Here is a 23,952-nt window from a genome sequence, read left to right on the forward strand (position 1 = left end):
TTTTCATAAGGCTTAATAATATTCTAGTGCATATCTATACCACAGCTTCTTTATCCTTTGATACATTGATAGACACTTAGGTTGATTCCATATCTTGATTATTGTGAATACTGCTGCAAAAAACACAGAAGTGCAGATATCTCTTGGACATAATGATTTCATTTCTTATAGATATATGCCCAGTAGTGGGATTGCTGGACCATATGGTAGTTCTATTTTTACTTTTCTAGGACCCTCCATACTATTTTCCATAATGACTGTACTCATTTAAATTCCCATGCGTCTGATGTTTTATTATGATGATATTCCATGATAACTAAGGGGGAATATTGGGACAAAATAAGGAGATGAATACAAGAGAAAGTAAAGAGGCTGACTTGATAATATTGGCAACAAATTGGAGGTTGATAATCCTCAATGTGCTTGTCATACCAGCAAAATAAGAACAGACTTGTTTTATTTATTTGTTTTTTATTTATTTATTTATTTAGAGACAGAGTCTTGCTCTGTTGCCCAGGCTGGAGTGCAGTGGCACGATCTCACCTCACTGCAACCTCTGCCTCCCAGGTTCAAACAATTTCTGGCTACTTTTTGTATTTTTAGTAGAGATGGGGTCTCACCATGTTGGCCAGGCTGGTCTCAAACTCCTGACCTCAAGTGATCTGCCTGCCTTGACTTCCCAAAGTGCTGGGATTACAGGCATGAGCCACCACACTCAGCCAGACTTATTTTATAGCAACTTTACTGAAGGAAAATTGACATACAATTAACTGCACATATTTAAAGTGAATACTTTGGTAAGTTTTTGTAAAATGTATACACCTATGAAAACATAACCAAATTAAAATAGAGAACGCATCCATCACCATCACAGGTTACCTTCTGCTCTTTTATAATTCTTCCCTACACCCTCCCCATTCCCCCGCAGGCAACTGTTGATCTGCTGCCTGTCACTAGATTCGTTTTCATTTTCTAGAGTTTATATAAATGGGATTATACAGAATGTGGTTTTTTTTTTCCTTTGGCTTCTTTCATTCTGCATAATTTAAAAAATACTCAACCATGTGTGTATATCAATACAACAGTCGTTCCTTTTCATTGCTGACTAATCTTCCATTATATGAATATACCATATTTTGCTTATCCAGTCCTGGGTTGGTGGACATTTGGCTTGTTCCAGTTTGAGGCTATTACAAAAAAGCTACTGTGATATTTGTAGTCAAGTGTTTTTATGTACATAAATTTTTATTTTCTATTTTCTTTTGGATAAATGCCTAGAGTAAGAATGGATGTATCATTGGTAGATGTGTATTTAATTTAAAAACAAACCAAACCAAATTGCAAACTCTTTTTAAAAAGCTATTTATATTTTGTTGTTCAATGTATGAAAGTTTCAGTGTCTGCAAACATGTATCAACATATGTTTTAATTAGATATTTGTTAAAATTTTAGTCATTCTAATAGGTATGCAGTGATACTTCACTGTGACTTTGATTTGCATTTCCCTAATGTGCAACGGATGTTGAGCATCTTTTCATGTGTTTGTTTGCCATCTATATATCTTTTGATGCTGTCTCTTCAAATTTTAGTCCCCATTTTTTTATTTGAGTTTCTTGTTTCCTCATTATTATATTTGGTTAATTATACTTGGTCAGGGAGAAGGTGAGTTACAAAACACAGGTTTTTTTTTGGTGGTAGGAACTCTCTAAATCTTAAATTATGCTATGAGTGGATGGAGAAGAGTTCATGTTTCATCTAGGTAGATGTTGTACCACTTATCAACACAATGAACATAGATGGGTAAACAGTGTTATGGTCCAAAATGTTAATGAAATTGTGAACTTATTGAATTTTATGTATCTGTGTGGCTTTCAAGTGGCAATTTTCCAAAAGAAGAGCTATGTGGATAATTCAACCTTAGGAACATGATGAAAGCAAGCGCAACTATACTAGTCAAACTTTTTCTTATATTGGAGAGTCCTAGCACATACAACTACCACCTCTCAGATGCTTTCTCTCAGATAATCCTTATACATATATTTTCTCCTGCATCCCTGGAATTCTTTACTAAGGGTATAGTGCTGGACTACATTAAAGCTTTATGACCCTTCTTTTTTCCAACCTTCAATTTTTTTTTCATCCCATTGTGTAAAAGCCCTATCTTCACTAGATGACAATTATGTACTAGTTGCTTAATTCCTCTTTTGTCTAAGCAATGTAATGTTTTATTCCAGCTAAAATATGCAAGTCTTCAGAAAGCTCTTAGGAAGATTTAATTGTAACAGAAGACTGATATGGGAGATGGTTTTAGATATATGACCTTTTTCAGACCTTCGAAAATCGCATTGTGTATATAGCTGACTGCCTATGTGTAGGGTCCCCTCATTTCATAACGTTATTGATATTTTTCTCTTCCTTGTTTCTTTTATTTATTGCCATTTATTATCAATCCTTGTGACAAAATAAGAAAATTTTAAAATATGATATAAGAGGTAGAGGAAAACTGTATAGTTGGAAGACAGGGATCTAATGCCACAATTCACCACTGTGATATTTCTTCAATTTTTCCAGAACATTAATTTGGGCTAACAATCATATTTAATAAAAGTGTTATAAACAAAGTTATCTGGGTTTTAAAATTATTTATGATCTTGAAATATATTTGGATCATTTGAAATATCAATTTTTATGTAAACTATAGAGTCAAAAACTATATACTAGACAACTACTAGAAAATGAGTAACTATAGATGTTATGGTTTAAACTGTATCTGGCAAAAAGATATGCTAATGTCCAAACCCCAAGTGTCTGCCTCAGAACGTGACTTTATTTGGAAATAGATCGTTGCACAAGAAATTACTAAAGATGAGGTCACTCTGGAGTGGGACAGACTCTTACTCCAATATGACTGGTTATCTTATAAAAAGAGAGAAGATGATGTGAAATGAGGCATACAGGGAGAATGCCACGTGATGGCAGAGGCAGAGATTGGAATGACACAGCCTTCAGGCCAAGGAATGCCTTGAATTCACAGTCGCTTACCAGAAGGTTGCTAAAGTCAAGGAAAGATTCTACCCAGAGTCTCAGAGAAAGCATGGCACTGCCAACACTCTGGTTTTAGAATTCACATTTTCAGAACTGTGAGAAAAAAAAAATGCGTTGTTTTAAGCCACCTAATTTATGGTACTTTATTATGGCATCCCTTAGGAACTAACATAATGAGCAAATAAATTTTAACAAAATCTCAATACCATATGGAGATATAGTTTATGTATAAAACATTTCAATATCCACAATAATAGCAGTACCTTGGGTCAGAAAATAATCAGTGAAGTCCTTATTCATATGCAGATTCTTTGGGTTGCAGTTTGAGTTTCTTTGAACTTTTGATGGTTATAGGTCTAAGTTTCCAGTGACTAATATGCTCATGTACAGTCGTTTGTTCCTTATTTTCAGGTCACCCTTCACCCTGCCTCATGATTTGTCCTTACGTATTGGGATGTTCATTTTCTCAGGAAGCTCTAGCATGAAGGGCCACAGAGACCAGGATGGGAACAAGCAACACTTGCACGTGTGGCAAGTGGAAATGCTGGAAATGACAATGATGACGGAGAGGAAATGATACATGCCTCATTTTTAGGAACATAACTTAGGCTGTTTAAAAAAAGAGTGAGAGAGAGAAGCTCATTATTCAATAATCCTTGTAAAAAATAAAAGACCTAGATGAGAGAGATGGCAGAGGAGCTGGAGAGATGGTGCAGCCAGGGAGGAACATCCCAGATGTTTGATCAGCAGGAATCATTGACAATTAGATGAGCCAATAAAGAATAAAAAGTAAAATGACGCCAAAGAATAATTTCCATTCAACAGATACTTTACTCTTTATTCCTGTCTGCTTTGTGAAAATGATATCAAAGACTGACAGAATTATAGGGAACTATAACTCTTTTTGGCCCTTTTTCTCTTTTTTGGCTCTTTTATGTGTTGTTTTTGTGCAGTTGCCCGCTCTGTTGCCATACAAGTTGGAGCAAATAGCACAACCTGAGAGGTCGCTGACCGTGTGGCCTCTGCTGTTTCCAAAACACATAACTTTTTCTCTGTATATTATAGACTAATTTAATTCCAACCTCAATTAACAGATCATTAAAAAACTGAGTGTTATTATTATCTTTTTTAAGCCCAGAAAATTTGTCAGCCAAGATAGTCTGCAGAGTTTTTGTCAGGGAGACAGAAAAGAGATTAGAGAGCATAAAAGGAAGTGATCTTATTCTAGACCCTAAGGCTACAGTTTAAAAATTCTGCTTAGAGGACCTGACACATTTGAAACAAATATAACCCTTCACATATATTATTTATATGTATAAATTAGATGGGTAGAGAAAAACAACTCCATTCTGTGATAGCAACTTTTGATTCTGGAAAGAAGGTATGAAATGAGTTTCCTATTTTCTAAGGTCTTGAACAATTTAATTTTTTCTAAAATAATAGGTCTTGGTATTATGTTAAAAGGAGTAGAGAAGGGAAAAGCAAAATGGTTATATCATTTTATTTCATAAGAACAACTAATATTCATTCCCATTCTGTCTCTTTTTTCCTTTCTGAATTCTTGCCCTACTGGAAGATAGTAGAGCAGTGTTCATTCTTCAGTAGGAGTCCCTCCAGGAGACTTTGATTAACAGTGAAACACCCATTCTGAACATGCCACTCCTCTGTGTGGAAAACGTCAGTGGCTCATTAGAGACTGGAGAACCAGCCCATTCATGGAAGGCCAGGATCTGAGCCTTCCTCACTGCTTTCCATCCACCATTTCCATCTATTACTCACCTACATGATTCAAAAGTCAAATGGTGGTTTATTCAATACTGTATAATTTTCTGCCTCCACACCTCTATTCAAGTTTTAAGAAAGCATCTAGGTAGCTACCTAGAAATAACTAGCATTTTTTCATCTATTTTCCATAATAGTGTGGAACAATGTATACATGCTCTGAGAAGGGTATTGGTGAATAGAGGTAGACTTTGTATCAACTGCTACCCTTTGTGATTTTCAAAGAACAAACATTATTTATTGACTCAACCTTCCTACCACCTAAATTGGGTTTTGTTTGCTTGCTGTTTTGTTTGCTAAGTTCAATGTTGGGTTCGTCACCCACACACACATGCTTTATTTCCTTTGCCTTTCTCATTTTCAACTTTCCATTACTGCTCACTCATTGTCTCAGATCAGTTGCCAAACCAATTTTGAATGTAGACTCAGGAATGGTTTCAGAAGTTTAATCAGCCTCTGCCTCACCAGCACTATCATCATATGAAATTTAGTTATTGTCTTCCCTTCTGGTTATGTGACATCAAATGTGGTGCCCCTGTAATATGCATTCAGCTCTTCCTTGAATCCTGATCTGCAAATCTGAATTTAACATGTATATTTAAGAAATAACTTAGGTGATTTTATGACTGGGTAGGAAATTTTTGAACTCGATAGAGCCAGGACACTTGTTGGGCAAGAGAGTCTGCAGAGAATAGAATCTGTAGTTTATCAATTAGTCTTCTTCATTATTCTCAAGCATTTTAGCCAATGCATTCCCAGATTTGATTAAATCTTTATTGATTTTTTGCCTTTTAACAAGGCTGAAAAAACTTAATTGGGCAACTAGTTATGTTATTGGTATTCCCTTATGCTTCAGTTATTATTATCTTCTGAATGTAATTTCCTTGCATAAATCTTTTAATTATTATTATTATGCTGAAAATGAACAAATATTACATACTTGTGTATGTATGTCTGTAAGTGATGGTATATGTATATGCACATATGTGTATATACATATATCCTTGTGTGTGTAAACATGTGTTTATATGCAATAACGGTGATACCTAATATTTATTGAACATATGCTATGATCTAGGAACTCATACTTTTCATATATTAATTCATTTAATTTTTCAATAACCCTATGAGATAAGTATTTCTACTATCGCCATTTTACAAACTGGGAAAAAGACACAATAAGAATTTAATAATTTATTAATACTCATGCAATCAGGAAGCAGCAGATCCAAGATTCAAATCCCAATGGGATTTCTCTAAGGCTTATGTGCTCTTAATCCCTACAATATCCAAATATATAATACAAAGTACAGTAGATTTGCCGTATCACTTTGGAGTCATGATGAAGGCATATGGTGGTGCATAGGGTAAATATCTGTGAGAAACTAGGTATAGGTATTTTCTTCCTTTTTTATCCAGGATCTTTATCACCTACTCATGTTTCTCACGCCCACTGAATCCAAGTCTGTTTACCACTGGTTTAAGTCCCTATTGGCATCGTGCTTAATGGTGAATTAGTCAGCTATCATCCTTTGCCTGCGACTACGCTGTGTTCGGCTTTTCCACTTGCACAAGAGTTCAGTGATTTGGTGGAGATTATTGTTGAGATTTTTGTGTTTATTCCTGTCATTAGATATTATACTAAAACTACACCATAGAATATCTGCTTGACAGTGAGCCGAGATCGCGCCACTGCACTCCAGCCTGGGCGACAGAGCAAGACTCCGTCTCAAAAAAAAAAAAAAAAAAACTATCTGCTTGATGCGTGACTTCTATGCAATTCCCTTTAAAGGAATCTTGACTAAGCTAAATTTGCTTGTTGATAACCTTAATAAGAAGGTTGCCTTTAAATGAGGAAAGCAAAAAATAGGAAAATAGAAAACATTAGAAGAACTAGAAGACTGTCCCACATTATTCAAAGGTATTTCTGTAAGGCAGTGGTTATTAAAAGTTAGTCCTCCCAGCACTTTGGGAGGCTGAGGCAGATGGATCATGAGGTCAGGAGATCGAGACCATCCTGGCTCACACAGTGAAACCCTGTCTCTACTAAAAAATGCAAAAAATTAGCTGGGTGTGGTGGTGGGCACCTGTAGTCCCACGTATCTCGGGAGGCTGAGACAGGAGAATGGCGTGAACTCGGGAGGCAGAGCTTGCAATGAGCCGAGATTGCGCTGCTGCGCTCCAGCCTGGGCGACAGACCGAGACTCCCACTCAAAAAAAAAAAGAAAAAAAAGGTTAGTCCTTGGAGTAACCTTCAGAACTGGGCAAAAATGCAGAGTTTAGGGCCTCACCTTGTACCTACTAAATCAGACACTGGGGTGGGGCTCATGTGTTTTAACAGCCTCTAGGTGATCCTGCTGCTTGCTCAATTTTGAGAACCACCACTGTATGGCTTGTCCCTATCACTCAAGAACTCATGCACGCTCACACACATACACATATACCCACACAGACATTCCCAGAGTTTCAAGGTCAGCTATATATTTCTTACTTTATAGACATTGGAATATATATTTACACTGAATTAAAACTACTCTTTGAATATTTATCAGATACAATGGAGCTATAGGTAATTTCGTTAGACATCAAATCCTTTAAACCAGTGTTTATCAAGTTTTAACATTCATAGGAATCATGCTATGCAGATTTTTATTCAGCAGATTTGAAGTGGGGCCTGATATTCTCCATCTCTAACAGCCTTCCTGCTGATTTCAATGTTACTGGACTCAGCCCACAATTTGAGTTGCAACAATTTAGACTGAAGCATGTCCTCAACAAACATTTTCATACATATTCCAAAATATGGCCACAGTTTTCCTTTACATTTCATCTCTGGTATAACTACAATTGGTTACAACCTTCTAGCACAAGAGATTTCTCATCTGAGCACACTTATCTCTATCCCTGTGTTTTTAACATGAAATTCTTTTAATCTAACATAAAACATATTCACTTATGAAGCTGTCACTGTCGAAATCTATCTGTTATTTCAGGCTTAACTAACAAATTCCACTTCCTTTCTTAAATTTTCAGTTTATTTCATGTTGGACATACTCTTATATACCCTATACCTCTTTTTAACAAGTTATATAATGCTCTGTATGAAGTTATCCAGTTACATAATTAGTCCCAATGTATTTTGAGTTCCCGGAAGACAGATTTGTGTGGTTCTTACAGATCATGGCGCCCCCCTCACTTATCTAGCCACTGTCTGACTCACATATGATGCTGAATGCTATTGGCTTAATTAGTGTTTCACCTGCCCTGGAAAGGCAGGTGAAAATAATGTTTTGATTAATGAAGTAGGTGGGTCTGATTAATCATGTGGTATGACTATGCTCAGAGGGGCCAGAAGAATTGTTTAATGAAGAGCAGGATCAGAGGTATCACCAGGAAGCAGAGAGAGACAGAGACATTTAAAAGCCATTAGTGGCCATGAGGGATGTAGGAGATGAAGTAAAAGATTTAAAAAAAAAAAAAAAAAAAAGGATTTTTCAGCTATGGAAAAAATTAATTCCCTGAAGTTCTTCTGCCTGTAAATAATCCTTAGACCCTGCTATCAACATTATAAAATGAGTTTTTGAAAAGCATTCTGGACAGAGGAAATAACTCCTCCCCCATACAGATTATTTTTGAATTGCTAAAGAATGCGCAGTAATACCCAGAGCACACTGGTATGTATATGAATTTGTGGTCCTTTTAGAGCAAAGGAATCAGATTGCCCTTATGTAAATCACTGTGATACAGCCAATCCAAAGTTTCACCTCTCTTTATAATCACCCAGCAGTCAATTGAGACTTCCTTGTGACTCTCTGACGCAGTCAAGATAGATAAATTAGCCAGGATGGTTGTTCCTAGAATTTGGATTTTCTTCCTATAGAGAATGACTACAGTCTGAACTTTGGGTACAGTTTTTCAAACTAGAAAAATATGTTCAAAAACTGAAAAGATGAAGACAGTAGATCTGATTCATAGTTATTTTTATTTGATTTATTTGTTTTATATATTTTAAATTATTTTCTGCTTACTTTGTCCATTTACCATTAATGTTTTAGCTCCCTTTTCTAGATAGTTGATATGGTTTGGCTGTGTCCCCACCCAAATCTCATCTTGAATTGTAGCTCGAATAATTCCCACATGTTGCGGGAGAGACCCGGTGGGAGATAATTGAATCGTGGGGGCAGGTTTTTCCCGTGCTGTTCTCATGATGGTGAATAAGCCTCATGAGAGCTGATGGTTTTAAAAAGGGGAGTTTCCCTGCACAAGCTCTCTTCTTTTGTCTGCCGTCATGTGAGATGCGCCTCTTACCTACCACCACAATTGTGAGACCTCCCCAGCCACATGGGACTGTGAGTCCATTAAACCTCTTCTGTAAATTACCCAGTTTCGGGTATGTCTTTATCAGCGGTCTAAAAACTGACTAATACAATGTAGTGAAGTTTCTTGTTTATTTGGTTTTGTTTTGTTTTTATATACTTTCCAGATTTAGCCTCCTTTTTGTAATCCTTTTCTTTCTTGCCATTATGGCTTGGAGTTTTCATATTTTGAGTAGTTAATTTTAAATCATTGATACTGGATCTCTCTTATTCTATTTGTAAAAATGAGATTAGATTCAATAGTTTTCATAGTGTCTTCAATATTTGGAATCCCATGACTCAGTGATTCTATAAATAATAATGAGATCAGACTTTTCAAACTTTTTAAAGGTTATTGAAAGAGATGGGAAGTCTTTAAAATTGTTTTCACAGCGTCTTTTATAAGTGCATAGCACAAATGTGAATTCGAAAGTTTTAGTGTTTTAATATGAATTTTAATGGGATGGCAGGAGTTGTGCTAGAATTGGCCAACAACTCTAGAGAAAGAATGGCTGTAATGAATTGTGTCTAAAAACAAACCTCGCTTCTCCCAGTCCTGGAATGGTGCAGAAGATGGTAGTTCCTCCTATGACTCATGGTGCAGTAGAAAGATGGAGTAGGAGGCGGGGGCTGTAGGCTCCCAGCACACTGCAGGCAATGTGATGGTCCACCTGGAGAGGGCGTTGCTGGAATGGACTGGTGGCCACTGTCAAAGAATCAGGTGGCCCCTCACTGAGGGTGTCCTTCAGAGGGAGTTGGAGTAAAGCTGACCATTACTCCACGTAATATAGGTAAACAGAGAGGGAGGCAGACAGAGAGAAAAAGACACAGGGAGAGGAAGGGAGGGAGGGTGGGAGGAAGGAAGGAAAGAAAGAAGGGAAGAAGGAAGAGAGGGAGGGAGTCAGGGAGGGAGGGAAAGAGAGGCAAGAGATAACTGAAATGATTTAATCTATGTTAGCAAGTAAAGACTGGAAAATCCCATAATATAAAATTTTAATTATTTCAATCCTTATTTTGATAATTGATTTAACCACCAAACCCATTTTTGCATGTAAAATCTATTACTTACTGGGATACAATTTAGGGAATGCTGGTGTAGACAAGTAAAGAGCATGTTTGGTCGAAAGGAGACATGAAATTACCATGAGAATACGTGGATTTACAATGATTCTCAGAATACTTTTTGGGTTATTTCAATCCTATGATTGGATCAAATACATAGCCAAATAACATCCACATTTGCGGAACTTCGTGTATTACACACACTCACTCCTGCTCTTCTTAGTCCTCTCCATAGTTTTTACTTCTGCAAAAACCTCCATGTCTGTGTTTAACGTAAAATTACGTATACTGTTCATTTACTAAGCACAGGTATATACTTTCAATAACTAAAGAAAGGAAAAGTACTTTTAAGAAAAAAACATAAATAAAAAATCATGGCTAACCTAGCACCTTGCAATGGCAGGTGTTCTATGAGGATTAAACTCCTTGCTTTTTTTAGGTAATTTTACAGAGTATATATGTGTGTATTCGGCAGCAGAAATATTAATTCAAACAAATCTTAAATTCTCCTAAGAAAGTTCTTTGTTTGATTGTCCTCAGGTGCCCCATGCTGTAGTGAGATTTTGACCAGGAAGGACAGAGTTTGAATCCAAGACCTCACTTAGACTGTAGTGAACAAAGTACATAACTTTCTTTTACTCGTTCTGCATGCACAGAATGAGTTACTTAGTACTTAGTACTTAGTCCCTTATAGTGTTTTGTCAATGTGTGACTACTGATAAGATGATGGCAACTGCTTGTTATATCCTGCATTTCCCATAGATTTTCTTAACTCTCTTTTATCAAGACTTTTCAGCTGTCCTAAAATTTAATGCTATTAAAAATATTTTATTCCATGGGGAATAAAAAAAAGAAGATAGTAGACTGATTTCTTTATCAAATGCTGATGGGAAGGATTATACGGGGAAAAAATAAAACTCTTAAAGAGAACAGTGCTTGTTAATGATCTAAACCACTGTTTATCAATACTCTACAGTTATATAAGCAAAAACTCTATTTTGACTTTCAAATACCTGGCTTTGTCAGGAATAAAATTTAGCTTGACTGTTCATGGAGCTTGAAATTTCCTTAAGTGCCATACAAGATAATGAGGATAGTCCTCCCTACACCAGCCTTAAAACCACACTATTTTATCTGTATTTACTGAACCCATTATTATAAACTTAATTCAATTGTTTGCATATTTATTTGCCCGCTATATACATTGATGAGTAGATATGCAAGACAAGATGAAGAGAAGCAGTTGCATGAAAAACCATTGTTCATCTAATCCAAATGGTTGAACACCTCAACTATTGGATTATTCTTTAAATGTCACCTCATCTTTCTTCATCCCCAAACAAAACATCCTTTCTGCATATCCAGAGACTGCTTGCTTGCTTACCATCAGAAAAGAGAAAGGAAAAAGTCTTGCTTAAAGGACAGCCATATGGCTTAGAACTAAAGAAGAAAGATGGGAAATGAGGATTTGGGTGGAGAGTCCTGTAAAAGGGACAAGCACTAAGTTTGCTTATAGAGTAAGCCCATTTTGTGATTCCAACAAAACTTTTCCAAGTCTCTTACAAGGAACTTACACTTCTCCTTCAATCAGAACTGTCCACAGGGCATCGTTTAATCCCACTGTACACTTTCTCACCAGGTTATGCTCTTGTTCTCCCATGGTATCTTGCCATGGATTACCTTCATTTTCTTTTTCTACTTATACAAGTATGTCCAGGTGGAAGCATTCTGAACTGTTCCATCTGAAAGATACAATTTCCTCTTAATTCATATACTGCTTAACTGACAATCCCAATGAGAAAGGTTGAGAAAAAAAATCTGAGAAATACGGAGAAAAAAAGAAATATTGAGAAAAAACTCCTGGACCAGATATTCAAACATCTCATAATTTGATAGATATGTAACCTCCTTAACATACAGTAAGAAGTGTCCATGCTACATCTCAAAAATGTTGTCAGAACAGAATGATGCCATGTCTGTGAAATGTTTCTTATAAGGCAGTTAGGTATACTTAGGTAAGGTGTTTGCATTGTTTATACCGAATTAAGCTATGATGATTAACATTCTGGTGAATATTATCTTCTTTCATCTGTTTTTCATATTGCCTCAACCCAATTAAAAGTATATTTAGCTTGTATCTCATAAAGAAAAGTTTGTTTGCTTTTCCTGATGATGAAAGTAATAAATATCTATTATAGAAAGTTGTTCAAAGTATACACAAATATAAAAATAAAAATTAAGTGGAATGTTGTAACCAAGAGATAACAACTATATCAAAAAAGAGCCACATTTATATATTCTTATATATGTGTTTATAGGTGTGTATCTTTGTAAACTGCTTTGTTCACTTATCAGCGTGTCTTTTGCATATTCGTATTCCCCAGTTCTATTTTTGCTTCCTCAAGTGCAGCCATAGTATTTTGACTTCAGTTGTGTCTCACTAAGCATGTCATACAGTGCCTTGGGGAGAATAAATATTCAATACATTGGCTTTATTCACAGAATGACTTAAAGCCTTTTGATTGTTTAAATATAAAATAACGTGAAACAGAATTTCTGTCTTTAAATATCACAATTGTGTTCTTACTGACGAATTGAGGCCACTCTATGTAACTGTGACTTATTTTTCCTTTTCCCTTCCCTTCTGTTTAGTTTGTTGCCCAGCCCAATTGTCAACAGCTGCTGGCATCTCGCTGGTACGATGAGTTTCCAGGCTGGAGGAGAAGACACTGGGCAGTGAAGATGGTGACATGTTTCATAATAGGACTTCTTTTTCCTGTCTTCTCTGTGTGCTACCTGATAGCTCCCAAAAGCCCACTTGGACTGTTCATCAGGAAGCCATTTATCAAGTTTATCTGCCACACAGCCTCCTATTTGACTTTTTTGTTCCTGCTGCTGCTTGCCTCTCAGCACATCGACAGGTCAGACTTGAACAGGCAAGGTCCACCACCAACCATCGTCGAGTGGATGATATTACCGTGGGTCCTGGGTAAATGTGTTACTATAGAAAATATAATAAAAACATGTTACTGCCATGGAATTTTGTTGCTCAGAAAATATTAACGTTTGGGACCTAGAAATGCTTAGAACAGGTTCTGACTACTGTAGCTCCAAGAACCTAACCCCCAAAGCCAAACAACTATTTTACAAGCCGCGGTGGACCCGCTTACAAAATCACCTTAAGAAATGTAACCTTAAGTTTTAGAATTACAGATTTTAATGACTTCATATTCCATGACTGACCCTCTGAGTTTTTTATTTGTTTGTTTATTAAAACTTTTCAACATGTCTCATTGACTATATGTAAATAATCATTCTAATATTCCTAATAGATAAGTCTTCTAAAAGTACATGCAGATTACTCTGAAGAATTAGTGATTCTGTACATAAAGTAACTGAAACCTTTTGAAAAAAATCAATCCATTCAAATTTATCTTTGAAATCTATATTAATTTAAAATAACAGGAAATTAAACAACAGGATATCCGCCACTCTCTTTTTGTTCTTGTCATAGAAAGTTGTATTGGGTCTGAAGCAAATCACTGTAAAGTAGAAAACCTTAAAGTAGCTAGTGAAAATCTTGTTTTCCAGCAGGGGGGCAGTGGCTCATGCCTGTAATCCCAGCACTTTGGGAGGCCGAGGCGGGTGGATCACAAGGGTCAGCAGATCGTAGCCATCCTGGCTAACACGGTGAAACCCCGTCTCTACTAAACATACAAAAAATTAGCCGGGCGTGGTGGCGGGCGCCTGTAGTCCCAGCTACTCGGGAGGCTGAGGCAGGAGAATGGTGTGAACTCGGGAGGCGGAGCTTGCAGTGAGCCGAGATCGCACCACTGCACTCCAGCCTGGGCGACAGGGAGACTCCGTCTCAAAAAAAAAAAAGAAAGAAAAAAAAGTAGCTAGTGAAAACCTTGTTTTCCTTTCTCCTTGTTATTATAGCCATGGTTAAAATTTGCATTTTAATTATCCTTTTCTCTATATGGTTTGCAGAGAAATCACATTTTCTCAATTTAGCTCATCATTTTAAACCTCTCTCCTATCATATCCATCTCATCATTTGGCTATTAGAAAATATGTGACAAATTTCATGATTCAAAATCTCAGAGTATCAGTTTGGGTTAACTCTCAAAACTGCTGAAGAGACTAAAATGATATGAAGGCAGAAAAAAGAAAGACAGCCTATTTGAGATAGATATGTTTTTCAGTTTTAAAAATTATAAAAACCATACTTTAAGTCTCGTCAATGAGAAAAGTTAATAGGGACAAGATTTGATGTTTTACATATATAACTAAACAAAATCCTCAGGTGAACTTTAAAATAGAGTAGGTTCTCGTTAATCTAAAGTGCATAAAGTGTGATCTTGTTTAAATTAGAAAAAAGGGTCAAGCCGGGCAGGACACAGTGGCTCATGCCTGTAATCCCAGCACTTTGGGAAGCCAAAGCGGGCGGATCGCTTGAGATCAGGAGTTCAAGTATCACCCGTCTCTACTAAAAATGTGAAAATTAGCTGGGCATGGTGGCCACAGCCTGTAATCCCAGCTACCTGGGATGTTGAGGCAGGAGAATAGTTTGAACCTGGGAGGCAGAGGTTACGGTGAACCGAGATTGCACCACTGCACTCCAGCCTGGGTGACAAAGTGAGACTCTGTCTCAAAAAAGAAAAGAAAAGAAGAAAAATTAAAAAGGCTCACATAATCTATAAGTGTCCGAAGTGTCCCTTTGGAATAAAATAATTTTGACATTGCAGTTGATATTAAAGATAAAATAACCCTGCCTGTTTCATTTAAATTAAATATATCTCATTAAGAATGTTTTTAAAGGAGTTTTGTTCTTAGAAAATGTCTTCAGAACAATTCTTACAGAAGAGTTTAGGACATTACATTTTCCATAATGGCTAACTTATATTGAATGTCTACAAATTCTAGTTTCCCAAATAAAATGCAGAACATTTCATTTTGAAAAATACTATAGATACAATAAAATGTAAGCAGATAGAGTAGTCCTAATCTTTCCTTGATGCCATCAGTGAAAATGTGTCAAATACTTTCCAGACAGAATGCACAGTGAAGGGTGGTAGTGATACAAAAGTAAGGCAACAAAGAGCCCTTCTGCTAATGAAGCTTAAATTTTACTGGGATAAATGGGTAATAAACATATAGATTTGTGATATAATGTCATAAAATGGTAAATAATATTTTAAAAAAAGGAGGTCCAAACTTCTAATTACTTGTCCAGTGAAAACAGTCATTGGCTGCCTGTTACACACCAAGTTTCTAACAGAATATTTCATGGAAGTTGGCTGGAATAAACTACACCCAACCACAGCTAAATGATTACATGAGGTATAGATTTAATTGTGAGTATTATAATTCCAGCTTAGAAAAATATCTACTATAGGTAACATTGTCTCAAGATTTCCTGAATGTAGGGAGTTAATTTTTCTGAGAATTTTAGGATGAAAAGAGATTTCCTAGAATTAAAAAATGCATGCAAATGATCATCTTGCTTAAATAATGGGGCATGAGGAAAAATGTTTATATATCAAAGAGATGTGTCAAACCGTTATATTGTTCACCAAGTCTGGTGAATTGTGAGTGCCTCATATCCGAGACTGAGTTCTCAGTGCCTTCCTAGATCCATGATTATAAGGGGTGTGTGATATGTTGTTGGGCTGTTCTGCAAAAGGCACTGGACTTAAATCCATGCCCAGGTTCTACCACTAGGAGACTATTAAATTATGGGTGGTCACAAGCTCTCAGGATTTTCAGTGTCTTCATCTACAAAATGAAAGATTTAGAGTGAATGACATCTAAAGTCCCCCTGAATCCTATCATCCTGTCTGCTGAGCTACCATTATTAAGGCAGAGAAAACTGATCCTTTCGGGGGAGGTATAGTGTTGAGGGGGGAGAGCCAGGCTAAAGACATCAGAGTAGGAATGCTTTAATCTTTAACCAGAAGTGTGATATATATAAAAAAGCACAGTCTGATTTGATGACTATATTAATGAATCTTCTATTCTCTTGTCCTGTCCTGCTGTCTGATAAAGTAAGTGGCCATGAGTCCCTTAGCAGACATTTCATAGTTCATTGTTTGCAAGGTTCTAGATTTATAACATCAAGATTGAATGACTTACGGAAATGATGTGGCTTATAAGTGTGTCCCCTCATCATGTTAATTGTCTCAGTGGTAGATTGGAACTCTGTTTATGGTTTTTTCTCAAGTCTTCTTGAACTGACTCAGATGTTCAAACCATGTCATCTCTGTGAGCTACTTGTTGCATGAAGTAATACTTTTTTATTTGTACTAAATTCACTTTTCTTCCATTTTCAAAAGATCTTCCTCACATTCATAATATCTTGATGTATGAGAAAAGATCACTTTATACCTCTCATTTGTTTATCCTAGCAAAACACTTTTGACTTATTTGTTTTATATATTTATATCATAAATGTCCATGTTTATCTAGGTAGGAAAGTTCTCTAACTTTAAAGCGTAACCTTTCAAACCAATTTCTTTTTCTTCTTAAGAAGTATGGTTTTGCTTGGGAATTTCCGTTATTTTATATATCTTGCAGTGTTTCAGCAATAAGAACTGTATTCAGCCTCATAGAACCAGTTATCTTGTGTTTCAGTACAATGGCAGAATCAGCTTTCTGTTATTTCAGTATCTTTCTTGTTGAAGTTCAACATTGTTGACTATTTAAATCTATTGTGTTTTATATCTTTAGAAAGCAGTTGATAATGGCTCTTCTATCCCTCTGCCATGGTGTCAGCGATATAAGTTGGAACTCACCGCCCAACAAAGCTTTTAGAATTATTTTTACTTCAGACTTGCTTGTATTTGAAGGTTATTGACTTTTCTTTCTGCCATCAAACAGCCTCAAGAGATCTTCTTGCACATATTTGCTGTCAGGATGAACTTTATTATATAAGAAAGAAAGCCAAAAATCTTTACAGGGACCAAACTTATGATGCTGGTTATTGTGATACAGTTCTAACTAATGGAAGAAGCTAATCATGGATAATTCTGTTAGAACTCTCAATAGATGAGTAAATTCCAGACAGATGGACCCTGATATCCTTCTCAGGCTGTCAAATTACCCACTTAAACTAGAGTAAAAAGTAAAACAGTTGTTTGATCAAGCATTCCTATGGGCCTGATAATAGAGCTATACTTTTCGGGTGTCTGGAGAAAAAGTTTCTTTGGAAAGACTGAATGATGGATTAGAAAGTGCTCGAGGCTAGAAGATCAGACACTTGGGTACTTTTACGTTCTCCATGACTCTGAAGCTCTTAACTTATTCAGGGTTTGATTTTTAATATATTATACTGGGAATATCCAATGAATAGAATATGATAAATTTATTTTTATTAAAAAATTACATGAAAACTAGAGCATGTTATATGTGTAATGTGCATTATGAGAATTCATCAAAATTATGGCAAGAGTTTTATCTCAAAGAGAGGCCATTGTTTCTGAAGATAATATGTAGTAAGATACAGGAAAAACAAACTTTTGAATGCTAGTTGTCAGGCCTTCCTGAAACCCAGTTTGAATTTTCCCTCAGAATTCATTCTAACTCCGATTGTAACACACAAATTTTGCCATAATTTATCCCTTTGCACCAAAAAGTATGGGTATCTATAAAATTTCCAGATGTAGACTTATGTAATTAGCTTAGTAAAATAAATTATAAAATGGATAACACTTTTCATGAAAGAAGTAGAACTTTGGTCTGGGTGTGGTGGCTCACACCTGTAATCCCAGCACTTTGGGAAGCCAAGGCGGGTGGATCACAAGGTCAGGGGTTCGAGACCGGACTGGCCAACATAGTGAAACCCTGTCTCTACTAAAAATACAAAAATCAGCCAGGCATGGTGGCAGGCACATGTAGTCCCAGCTACTCGGGAGGCTGAGACGGAAGAATCGCTTGAACCTGAGAGGCAGAGGATGCAGTGAGCCGAGATTGTGCCACTGCACTCCAGCATAGGTAACAGAGCAAGACTCCAACTCAAAAAAAAAAAAAAAGAAAGAAAGAACTTTAATGAAGGCTGTCATATGAATACAGCAGGAAATACTTTGTTCCTATGAGAAAACAAAATGGCTGCTGAAGTGACGTGACATTGTGAGCATGCCCGGAATTGTGCCACAATTAAACAGTATGCAAATCTATGCACACTGAGCATGATGAGAAAGGTGAACTGAGGAAAAGATGTAACATAAGAGGAGGTCTAAGCTCTGTTAAAAATAGCTTCTATTGAATTCCTAGGCATAAAGTAAGAATTGCTCATAATAGCCAGATTATACAACTTGCCTATAAGACTTTATTTAGCAAATTTTTAAACAAGATTGGTTTCTCATTTCCATAATTTATTTTACATTTTTATGTTCTAAAAGTTTGATATTAACAAGTCTGAACATTTCAACAAGGCCTACCAAATTGAAGATGTAGAATGAAAAGTTGATGATCACATTTTCATCTAGATATTCATAGAGTCAAATAATACTATATGTATGTATATATATGTATATATATGTGTGTGTATATACACACACACACACATATATGTATAACCAGTTATGGTTTTTACACATACATGTATAATCAGTTATGTGTATATAGGTACGTATAGACACATATACACATACACACATGTGTGTATATATACGTGTGTGTGTATATATATATAATTCTTCCTCTCTTGTGACCATTTTTTCATCTTTTGTCTAAAGTCATTAAGATCATATGGCTTCATATTTTCAGCCTCACTGCTGAATTTCCCAGCCCCTGAAGCAGCTCCAAACAATATTCTCACAATTATAAGAAATATTCCTATTACTTTCCCCAGTTGCTCCCTTGGCGTGGTGCTCAAATAATCTTAGCAAAGTAGCTTCAGACACACAAAGACCCTCAAACACAAGCTGCAGACTACCCATTTATTAATTTAAAATGGATATTTTAATTTTTGAGGAAATCAGATAGTCAGTACAGTGTGACATATGACCCTCATTTTACTGTTTATCTGTGAGGAAAAAATATTTTAACATCACCTTCATGGAATTATAAAGACCAACACAGTAATATCTCAAACAATGAGCTATTAATGAAGATTTCAGTTATTGTGTGTGTTCCTATTAATGCTGAACACATGATTTCTTTATTGGAGAGAAATGAACTCTTTTTAGGCCATGACAGTGCAATATAAATTTGATACACAAAAATTGGAATTTACAGGCCTTCAGAGAATGTTTGAAAACATGGTTTAGATGGTTCAAGGGAAGAGGGGAAAAGATAGGAAAAGAGGAATAGATACCAAAAAAGAAAGGGTCAAAGTAAAAAAAAACACATGAGATTCTTGAGTTAGTCTTCATTAGCACAGAGTAACAATAGTAGTAGTAATAGTAGCAGTAGTAGTAGCAGTCGTAGTAATAATAGTAGAAATTGAAAAATTAGGCACTGTGCTGAGTAATTTAAATGCATTCTTTTGTTCGAACTTCACAGTAACTCTGTTCCATTTAATCATAATAAGTGATGTTAATGTCTCATTTCACAGAGAGGAAACAGGCTTAGAGAATTTAGATTCCTTGCAGGGATCAAGGGATCAAGGAGCTAACAAGTGATACTAGATTCAAATTCCAGTCGATATAAGTCTAGATCTAGATTCTTCATCCTTTCTGAGACACTCACCCAAAAGTGTGAGAGGTAGAATTTGAAAAGGCAAAAACAGCTCAGAACATGTCTCCATATTTAAGACTTCTTCGCTTCTATTTGCCGGCTTAGATTTTTACACAGGTGAAATTTGAATGGACCATGTTTCTGCTTCATTAAAGGTGTAATGCTCTTTAAGATGCACGTTTGATATGATTTACTATTGAATATTATGTTTACCAACATACCAAACTTCTCACTACCACCACCTCGCATCACCACCAGTATCATCACTGCCTTGTTTCTAATCTAAAACATGTTATGTGTGACTTTCTAGCACTAAAAGAAGCAATCCATTCCAAGAAAGAAAGAATAAGTCCTTTGATATGACCTAGAGATGTTTCCCTTTTTGCTTTCCGTGTATTAGTTGCTATGTTCTAAAGTTAAATTTATTTTCTTCAAGGACATTATTATTTTTTAAATTTCTGTGTGTGTGTGTGTGTGTGTGTGTGTAAGCGGTACTCAGGAAAATCGAAAGAAATAAATATATTTCTTTGTGCATATTTATTTTTAAAATGTTCAGAAGTTTGTGTTAAGTGGAAGGTGGTAATTTTCATAATGAAAATATTAATATTCACTTATTCGAAATTATGTATTAGGCAACTTCTGCTGCTTATTGAAAAGGTAATGAACAAGGAATTGGAGAAATATTTATTCCTTGTCTTCCTATCTACATAAGCATTCTACTTCTTAGTTTTCAGGGAGAATTTTAAATTAAATTAGAATCCTATAAAAAGAATGCTCCTCCACTGATAAAATGTCTCACTTGATTTTTAAGTAACTATTTTTAGGTGATAAGCTATCAGATGATCTGGAATTCTAAAGTTCTACACTTCACTCTTACTCTGAAACTAACATGGCATCCTTTCTTGGTAAACTTAAAAATGTGTACTTCCTTAATTATATATTCCTAGTTTTTTTTCTCAAAATGTTAAAATAATGGTGTCAAAACCCATAGTGGTTTAAGCATTTTTAGATGCCTTCCAACTAAGAATATTTAACATTCACTGTCTCTTTATGTCAGTGTTTTTTGAAGTATGGTCTGCTGACTAAAATTATAATTACTGTAGATTCTTATGACAAATTCATATGATGGTTGGCTGATATAGAAATTCCAAAAGTATTTTAAACATTAAAGACTGAGAAACAATTCTAGAAGTCAAATTTCATAATCATATAATGGTTTTATTAAGGAGCTTCAATGTATTTGATCTAGACATGAAATGGTTTTACTTCTTTCTGTCACTCTCCTTGGCCACCTTATATTAAATATCCTTTCCTTGTTTCTTAATGATATCACTATCAGTTATCATAAATTTTCTGAAATTTCAAGTTATTTAAAAGTAGGCTATGTTCAGTTTAAAACTCAAATTTTATAAGCTTAAAGATGTTCTCTTCCCAATAAAGGCCTGACCCATGGCTTGAAGGATCTGGAATTGTCCATCTCTTACACATCCTTTAACTCCAACGCTGGAATTCAAGGTGGGACACAGGCGCTTCATGCTTCCTCATTCCTGTTGCTTTAGGGAAGGTGGGGGATGGGAGAAGCTAAACGTCCTGACTTATCTGGCACCCTGGTCAGAGCTCTTTCTTGGCTGGTTGTCCTGCCTCTCTGGCTATTACTGAGCCACCTGTGTGATACTGACTCTCCTGAGGGGTGCACGGCTGTTCTTTGAGGGCCCTGTTGTGCCTCCAAACTGCATAGTTCTCTAAGTCAGAGATTCAACTCTGTCAGGGGTCTTCCAGTCCCTCCACTCCTGTAACCAGCAGTCAATCTCTAATGGGGTCCTGGAACCCTAACAAATCCCTCTTGAGTCCTGGCAAGAAGGCTCAAACCCAGTCTTTTCTTCTAATATGCACTGACCTCACAACAACATCACAGAACCTTACCACCTTAAAAGACAGAAGGCCAGACTGCCATGGGCTACCCTATTGCCAAACCTCACTGTTTTCCATTTTCTGTGATGAGCTGGACCCAGGGGCAGATGAGCAAGCCAACTGCCCAAACAGATGCCCCAGCAGGGGTGAGGTTGTAGTTCCTCCTTGTAGAAATTCCCAGACTTTATGAGGGCTTTTCTTGGAGTCTCCCTTCCTTGACTTAGGGAGGCAGTAGTATTGGTGAGAAAACATCCTTACCTCTCCTTCTGGTATTCCCTTTTAGCACAAAAACTGCACCGTCCTGGCTGGGCTGCTGACGCCTGTTATCCAAGCTGCCTCCTGCGAAGGCCAAGGTGGGGAGATTGCTTGATGCCAGGAGTTCAAGACCAGCCCGGCCAACATAGCGAGATTTCTTCTCTACCAAAAAAAAAAAAAAAAAAAAAAGATAGCTGGGCATGGTAACATGTACCTCTAGTCCTTGCTCCTCAACCCGGGGGGCTGAGGTGGGAGCATTGCGTGAGCTCAGGAGTTTGAGGATGCAGTGAGATATAATGCACCTGTAGATACACCGCGGCCTGGGAAATAGGGTGAGACTGTCTCTAAAAAATAACAATGACAAAAACAAAACAGAAACCTTGCACTCCCTGACCTCATGGCTCTCTTGCCGTCTGTCTCCCCAGGTCTACCTCTGTTTTATAGATTATGGAAGTAGAGGGCTAGGTGGTTGGGAACAGACAGGGTCCTGATGCCTCCTTGTAGGCTCTGGAAGGAAAAGTTTGGCTACAATTTTCTGTAAACTCTTTTCAGAACACGGATACTTGGGGTCCTTGCCCTCATCTTTGTTTGAGTTTTAAGTATACTGCTGAGAACAGGAGCTGCCCCTTAACTGAGTGCCTCTTAGAGGTCCAGAACAAGTGGGTTTCTACTGAATAAAAGAATTCCTTTAAATTTATCTTTGAACAGAAGCAGATTTTTGATGAGAGACTACTTTTATATTCCCTGATTTGAAAATCAAAAGACAAAACTCCAGCAGGGAGGAATTTTTTGTTCTTTTGTCTTCATTGATTTGATACCACAACATAAAGCTCAGTGTTCTGTGAAGAGACTTCCAAGGTCAGGTCCCTGACAGCTTTGGGGCTTAAATAATAGACCCCTGGAGGCTGCCATAGGTGAAAAGGTGACTTGCTTTTTGTTTGGGGTTGTTTACTATTGGTGAAAGTACTGATAGTAAGAAAGGGAATGACAAGAGATCTGTTTGCAGAGTTACACATTTGTCACATGTAATTGGTGCTGTTAACTGTGGCATCTGAGCATTGCCTACCCCATCACATCCTCACAGCCAGCTTCTCAGGAACTAATAGAACACTCAAATAGCCCTGAGTGAAAACTGTTATGGGAAAGGTAGAAAAAAAAATAGTAAAAACTTCCAGGCATCTACAAATATTTTTAAAAGGAAGTTCTCTGACTCATTTGCACTGTGATCTTTCCTTTGTTGGTCCCCACAGTCTTGACATCAATGCTTGTAATTAGGCCTCCATCACGACTCTGAGAAATCATGTCCTCTGTTTATAAACAGCAAAGAGCAATTTTGAAATGTTCCCATTTTGGGAACAGGATAAACATTCTGTGACAGAAGCTCTCTTAATCTTTGTTCTCTTCAGGCTTTTTAGTTACCATGGATAATTCACTAGCTGAATTCATTTTTTATTTAGTTAATAGCACCCTCTAGTTTTTCTAAAGGCTTTTTTCTTCAAAAATTCAGTAAATGTTGCCAGATTAAATGAAACTGGCCATTTCGCTACCATGCTCATTACAAACATAAATCCACAGCCATCTGACACGTATGTGGTGACTAGAGCTATAAAAAGTGATATTTCTATCTGGCACTTAAAAACAAAAAAGATCCCAACACATTGATTGGCAATCTTATCTATAGCTCAAGTTTAAACAAAATGATGGCATGAGTTTCCAGTTCTATCAGGATCTCTGTTTTTCCCACATAATTGTGCCTTTCAAAGGTCAGACGTGAAGTAAGATTTTGGGTGGTCAAGAAAGTCAGATTTAATGTCTCCTCCTTGATCTCCAGAGGAATTGTAATATATCAGCATTGTGAGCTTTG

General features: G+C 36.5%; 1 protein-coding gene across 10 annotated transcripts in view; it reads left to right on the forward strand.

Moving 5' to 3' along the window:
* TRPC4 (transient receptor potential cation channel subfamily C member 4) overlaps positions 1 to 23,952 on the forward strand; it is a 238,833-nt gene that overhangs the window by 165,754 nt on the left and 49,127 nt on the right. For 7 of the 10 annotated variants that reach the window (XM_003270295.2, XM_012501951.2, XM_003270296.3 and 4 more), the window contains one exon: positions 12,897 to 13,233. The exons of 1 other annotated variant lie outside the window; for it this stretch is intronic. In XM_003270295.2, coding sequence (XP_003270343.1) covers positions 12,897 to 13,233 — 337 coding nt within the window. The remainder of the gene's footprint in view (positions 1 to 12,896; positions 13,234 to 23,952) is intronic. 2 more of the 10 variants (XM_030818500.1, XM_030818501.1) reach the window with 2 other exon arrangements.

The sequence above is a fragment of the Nomascus leucogenys genome, chromosome 9, assembly GCF_006542625.1.
Source record: "Nomascus leucogenys isolate Asia chromosome 9, Asia_NLE_v1, whole genome shotgun sequence".
Taxonomy (NCBI): Eukaryota; Metazoa; Chordata; class Mammalia; order Primates; family Hylobatidae; genus Nomascus; species Nomascus leucogenys.